This window comes from Oncorhynchus nerka, linkage group LG9b (genome assembly GCF_034236695.1).
Source record: "Oncorhynchus nerka isolate Pitt River linkage group LG9b, Oner_Uvic_2.0, whole genome shotgun sequence".
Lineage (NCBI taxonomy): Eukaryota > Metazoa > Chordata > Actinopteri > Salmoniformes > Salmonidae > Oncorhynchus > Oncorhynchus nerka.
In genome coordinates, this window is record NC_088424.1 from 17,088,406 (window position 1) to 17,095,470 (window position 7,065).

A 7,065-nucleotide genomic window follows, 5' to 3' on the forward strand; every position below is an offset into this window, starting at 1 on the left:
TTACAGCCATGTTGGAAATCCATTTAAACAACTGAGGGTCTAATAATGTCGGAATAAGTAAGTGTAAGCCATACTGACCTCCTCTGGTAGATGTATGAAAGTGCAGATGAAAAGAAGAACCACCTTTTGCCAGAGATGAGCAAGGCGAAGTCTATGGACATTTCTATATGTGTACATGTACATACTTTTCCTTAGTTGAATAGTAAAATAGTAAATTATAACATTATTCTTACAATACGTTAAATCATTCAATTTTCTATGAATTCGTTTTTCAAACATAATGTTCAGTGTCCAGGGGAAAGGGAGAACAGTGAAAATAACAAATCAGCTCCTACCAGTCATTGGCTCCTATTCCCCTGATTGATCCACTGTTCATTTGTATCCCAAATGGAACCCTATTCCATATAGTCCACTATGGGCCTTGGTCAAAAATGCACTATACATGGGACAGGGTGCCATTTTGGAAGAATTCCTAATGTAAAAATGCTGCAACCCATCAATGGCCCTACATGCTGTACCTAGAGCACTCCGCTCTCATGGGTAAATGCAACTGGTGATAGACATTAACATAATAGAACATCAAAAGTCTATAAAAAATATTGCCAAACATACTTTTCACCTTTAGACAGATCAGTAGGATTATATGCTTGTTGTCCTTGGTGACAGAAAAAATCCATTCCTCATTCCTTTGATGTTGTCAGACTAAATGTACATGAAAAAAATATCACTACATACAATGAACCATTCCCAGCAAGCCTACTGGGTAGTAGTCATTAGTGCACAACATATCAAAACATGGCCACCCATTTTCCAAAAGAAAATGAAAACAAGCGATTCATAAAGGACAAAGTCAGGTGGTCCCTCCATGTTTCAGTACGTTTTCTTCAGTTTAGGGCCTAGTGAATATGACTGTTGTGTAAGGGAAATAAGTGGAGACTGTATTGAGGATTTGTACATTGAGCTAGTAACACTTTATCAGAGCAGAGGCAGCATGAATGATGCACGACTCTGTTTGAAAATATAGTGGGGAAGGAGTTAGAGAGACTGCTTTTCTGCTGGTTGATTACAAAACAACACAGGGTGACCAGCTGGCTAATGAATAGGTGAGAACTGAATAAAACACTTGCTTTAATGTTTTTGTTACAGCATCATTATGGAATTGTAGCGATATGGGCAAATCTACTGTATATACAATGCTCTGTATACGTTTGGATTTTCCGCCACTGCGTGTTTAACTGTGGGCGTCATCTCACTTCTGTATTCAATTTAAAACAGATGTATCTCAATCAATGACAGAAAACCAATTGAATCAGTAGACAAAGACACCATTCAATGTGCTTTAGCAGTTCAGGGGGATGGGGGGTTAAATGGGATACCATGTTTTCGTCCTAAATGGCACCTTATTCCCTCCGTATTGCTCTACTTTTGACCAAGGCCATTGGGCTCTGGTCAAAAGTAGTGAACTATAGAGAATAGGGTGCCATTTGGGTCGCCTTCTATGGACGGCCTCCTGTTTATCTTGGCAGGAGGTGGATCCGGTGTGACCTCCATGACCTAATTTCCTCTGTTGATTTTTACTGGGGGCTGCAGTATAATAGGGTGCCATTTGGGACGATGGCACCCTACCAACCTCTAACTTTGTCTCTGAGCTGAATCCTAGTTGTTGCCACATGTTTGTCAACCATACATTATATTGTTCTGAATAGGCTATAGGCCTACCAACTGTTTAACATTTTATTGGAATATCAATTCACTTATAATTGGCATTGGGGAAAAAACATGTTATTTATTAACATGAAAATTTATTGAGTGCTCATTACAGGCTTGTTGAAAGCTTGCAACACAGAGGAAGGTCCCCCCCAAAAGCTTGTAACACAGGAAGGGCCCCCCAAAAAATTCAAAGACTCCAGTCACCCAAGTCATTGACTGTTCTCTCTGCTACCACACCGCAAGCGGGACCGGAGAGACAATTCTAGGTCCAAAAGGCTCCTTAACAGCTTTAACCCCCAAGCCATAAGACTGCTGAACAATTAATCAAATAGACACCCGGACTCGACTAACCTGTACCCCCGCACATTGACTCAGTACCGGTACCCCCCTGTAGATAGCCTTGTTATAGTTATTTTATTGTTACTTTTTTATTTATTTTTATTTACTTTATTTTATTTTGTAAATATTTTCATAACTCTATTTTTTTAAACTGCATTGTTGGTTAGGGGTTGTAAGTAAGCATACTACACCTGTTGTATTTGGCGCACGAGACAAATACAATTTTATTTTAATTATTTTTCCACAAGGTGGCGGTATGATATTATTGAACTGCAGTAGTCTACCTGAAGCGTTGCTCCTGCTCTCATGAAGCTGCCTTGGCTTAATGAAGTTGCAGATACAACTTGAACTAAAGTCAGGATGCAGTTTATCAAGTAGAATGAGAGGCATGACCACTGGGTCCCAATAACATCATGCTGTAAAATCCCTGTTTGGTTGGACAGTTAAAAAAAAAAATTGATAAGTACATTTTTTGTGATGAACACTACATCTCCTGAATGTCCAAATTAACAAAAACAGTGGTATGTATTTGCAAAAATATTTTTTATTTTGTATTATTATATATATATGGATATTGGATCAACACAAACATGCCCCTCTGCGTAAAAGTAAACACGGGCTTCATTTTATAAGGTTTGAGATTCTTTACACCCAGGTCTCGCTCTTAAACGAGTGTTTTCGCCACAAGCAGGGGTCCTATTTGCAGTTTTCACATGCAACAGTGTCTCTATGCTTGTTAAGAAGATAAGCAAGCTGTTTAAGCACTTTTCAGAGTAAACCGACCACACACTGGGACGTAATTACCTTCTAACGGGGAAGGCAGAGGGTCGGCCTAGTGGGCCTAGCTTGTTTGTTTGTAGGTGCGTCCCAAATAGCACCCTATTCCCCATATAGTGGACTACTTTGGCCAGGACCCATATGGCTCTGGTCAAAAGTAGTGCACTATAGGGATAGGTTGCCCTTTGGGACTCAGTTCTACTGTCCCACTCCATCACTGTCTGACATCTTAATTATCAGGCCTAGGGCATCTTGACAGTAAGATGGGGCACCCAACCAATTATGCACACCAGTGGGTATTCTGAACTCTGCTCCACACAAACTTCAATAAGAATAGTAGTAGAATCTTTATAATTTCATATTCATATGAGGTCAGTGCCACGTCCATGCAGAGTCTGATAGCCTGCCTACACTTTATTCAAGCGAGACCTAGGCAGTATTTGACGTTTCATTGGGTCGTCAGTATTAATTGGGGGCAGAAGACGCAAGACTTGTAACATAATTGTCTCACAGAGGGGTTCCGTCGAGAGAGGATTACTCAAACAGACCACCTGTAGGCTTTCATTGCCATTTCAATGTTATTCCGAATCCTTCCCGCGGCCGCATCTACAATACGTAAAAGTGTACTGTTTTCACCAATGCTACCCAAAAGGAACCCAATATCCATACACAAGTAGGGATACGTTTCTATGAATTATAATTGTTTGACAATTTATGAATAGCCTTTCTAACTTATCCAAAAATCTATTCTCATGGCAGGAAGACAACAAAAGCAAATTTGCTAAATGTAGCCTACAGCTTTGGCACAGAATGACTACCAAGACGCACAGGTAAACATTTTATAAAAATGGTTTTATTCTCGAAAATAAAGATCTTCTATCAAAGTTAATTATACACATTTACAATCTCGTATAGGCCTACATTTTATATACAAATGTACAATGTTTTTACATGAATAATTATATAAATACATTAAACACCAACAAAACCCGTATGAGACAGCATACTTCAAACCATCTTTGCTAAGCAAATTTTACAAGTTAAAATGAGACAAAGCCAAGTCTCTCTTTCAAATTAATAAATGGTGTGTTTAAGACAATATGGTTATTTGTAATAAGGAATAGAACAGTAGATATAACCTTAAATTTCCGCCTATCGAAAAAATATCACTGTATTGTGTATGTCATTGAACTGGTCCTCAACAGTAAGCATAGAATCACATCTCATTATATTTATATGGTTCTAAACTGGCTGAGGGTCTCATTGAGTAAGAAGAGAAATCATTACGTGCTCGTTAATGTGTTAATTTGAACACGCTGATGGACAATCCCAACATAATTAGATGTCTATTCTTCCTTTTCAAACCCGAGACAATGGCATCTGTTTGGGACAAGAGACAGAGCTCGCAGTGCCAGACCTCCACGTCAGTCCCGTGCTAACGTCACTGTACATTGACCCGCTCGTGGTCTTGCTGGCCCAACAGCAGCGGGTGCAAAATTTCCTCCAGGATTCTAAAGTTTTCCCCGACCAGACCCACGCGCCGGACGTGATGCCAACCAAAAGGCACATGAAATATTTGAGCATGAACACAGCGTAGTCTGGCTTTTGCATTTCATGCTCCGACAAGCAGGAACAGTTATTGGTTATTTCCCAAGTCTGTCTGTTGTGCTGCTCATAGAAGTAACAGGCTACTATAATCGTGGCTGGGACAGTGTAAAGCACTGTAAAAATACCTATTCTGATCATCAGTCTCTCCAACTTGTCTGTTTTCGTCCCTCCTTGCTTTATAACACTCCGGATCCGGAACAGTGACACAAATCCAGCCAGGAGAAACATAGTCCCAATGAACAGATAGATAACCAACGGCGCCAAAACAAAGCCCCTGAGGTTATCCAAGTTCTGATTGCCAACGTAGCATATTCCAGCCACGGGGTCCCCGTCCACTGAACTCAACGCCAACACAGCTATTGATTTCATGCTGGGTATCAGCCAGGCAGCTAAATGAAAATACTGGGAGTAACTGGCTATGGCCTCATTCCCCCACTTCATCCCCGCAGCCAGAAACCAAGTAAGGGACAGAATAACCCACCAAATTGAACTTGCCATGCCGAAGAAGTAGATGAGCAGAAACACAATGGTACAAAGCGCAGGGCCGGTGGTCTCGTAGTGGATGTGTTCGGTATCATGCTCCATGTTACAAGCCACTTGTTCATGTCCAGCAATTAGTCTGACAATGTAACCGACGGAGACAAACATGTAACAAGCAGAGAGGAAAATAATGGGTCTCTCCGGATATTTGAACCGCTCCATGTCGATTAAGAAAGTTGCCACTGTTGCAAAAGTGGAGATAAAACATAACACGGACCATAGTCCTATCCAGAATGCAGTAAATGTCCTTTCGTCTTGGGAGAAGTAAGGATTGTGGCAGGGCATGGCACAGTTCAGAGTCTGTCCCGTTTTAACTCTGTTATATAGAGGATGACTGTCACTGTTGACTTGAACCATGGGCGCGCGGCAGTGACACCGGGGTTCGCAAGGAGAACTCTGAGGTTTGTGTTTACTTGGAACATTCGAACGCCCGTGTCCATTCTTCTTTCGTGGGTTTATTGGTTTAACGGGGCGGTTTGTGGGCTTTGCAACAACTGGAGAAACAGTCGTTGTCTCGCTTCTGTTATAGTCCATGCACAATGTATCTTGGTTACCCTGCACTGGTAATACATCGCATCTCATTCTGTCTGGCCATGGGAATCCGTACTGCCTCATCAGAGGCGCGCAGCCTGCCTTGGCTCTCTCGCAGACACTCCGACACGGCGGCAGGGGCTTCTTGTAGTCCTCCAGGCAAATAGGAGTGTACATGCTACAGAGAAAGAACTTCAGGTCCGGAGAACACTTGATTTCCACCAGGGGCCAAAACTGGTGCACCTCCAGCCCTGCCTCGTCCTGTGTGTCGTGATTGAACTGGTTGGGCATGTAGGTGTAGTTGTAGCCGATTCCTTTGCATAGAGGCACGGATATCTCCTGGCATTGTAGCTCCTTCGCCGCGGCGCAGCTCGACCTGTGTAGAACGAGTGCAAAAAGCATGCACCACCCCAGCAGCTGGAACTCCATCCTCATTCACTGTTGAATTCGTCTGCTTCAACGTGCCAGCGAACTTGCGCTTGCAAGTAGGCTGTAGAGTCCGATTATTCCAGAGATGCGGGTAAACTCATCCTTGGCGCAGACGGTGTTTTTGGGGATAAGCAAGCCTTCGGGTGTCTTCTGGCTGGTATAATGTTAGGGAATCCACACATCACATCGTTTATTCTATGTTTACGTTATTTTGTTTAAAAAAACTACCACTCTTCTCCGTCTGCTGTGGACTGTTGACTGACAGAATATAATTTACGCACCGATATCTCCATTTGGCACCACCGTTAATCGCTCGCTCTGCATGTTAACAGTTGTTGGCGAACGCATTTAATGGGATATATCTGGGGGAGGCGCAGCGAAGTCACTCCCCCTATCGGAGCGTCTAATCACAGAGCGACAGGGGCGGGGAACTAGGGAAGTCAATCAAGTGTTTTTCAAAGGTGTTTGTTTACGTTTTCCCCTTTTATAGAATATTTTTAATTACTTGGTCTTGGTTTATTCTTCCTCCCCCGTACAAAGCGATGCATAGCGAGTTATTAAACGAGGGGGAGGAGTTTATTGAGTGAATTGAATTGGACTTTTACATTAAATTGTGGCTAAATTAACTAACACGCTACCGATAACATTGTTGCCATTTGATTCGTTGCATTGCACTCCTTGGGTAACGTTAGGCCTTATTAGACTACAGTGTATGCATTTTCACGTTCAACATGATATTTACATTTCAGTCAATCATGGATACAATTATTTGAGAAAGACCGGTTTATCTGTGATTGGGAGGTTTGTCTGTGATTTTAAAGGAACACGTTCATTGTAAACATTTAACACTGTAGTAGGCATAGACCCAAGATAAATATTCAAACTTTAGGGGAGGGTGGAGACCCTGGGGGTTAATGTGAGATAGTTAGGAGACCCCAGGGGGTTGTCCTAAACTAAAGAAAAATGTGTTTGTCTTAATTGAGGTGCCATTGTTTGATTTAGGGCTTGTATAAGCCCCATGCTGAGGAAGTGATTAATGAAATGTCTGCCAATGGCTAACAAACATGCTGAGGATGTGTGTCAATAGTCTAAGGCCCTATTCCCACTACGAGATATGAAGGAGGTTCTGCT

The 7,065-nt window shown here is 42.1% G+C and overlaps 1 protein-coding gene across 1 annotated transcript; it reads right to left on the bottom strand.

The window, feature by feature from the left end:
• Window positions 1–3,639: 3,639 nt before the first annotated feature.
• Window positions 3,640–6,251, bottom strand: LOC115113929 (frizzled-8-like). The gene has a single exon (XM_029641867.2). It carries the CDS (start codon window positions 5,938–5,940, stop codon window positions 4,186–4,188), a length of 1,755 nt encoding a protein of 584 aa, XP_029497727.1. The 5' UTR covers window positions 5,941–6,251; the 3' UTR covers window positions 3,640–4,185.
• Between the last annotated feature and the right edge of the window lie 814 nt (window positions 6,252–7,065).

Coding starts and splice junctions, on each gene's coding strand:
- LOC115113929 (XM_029641867.2), bottom strand. CDS start 5,940: ATGAGGATGGAGTTCCAGCTGCTGGGGTGGTGCATGCTTTTTGCACTC.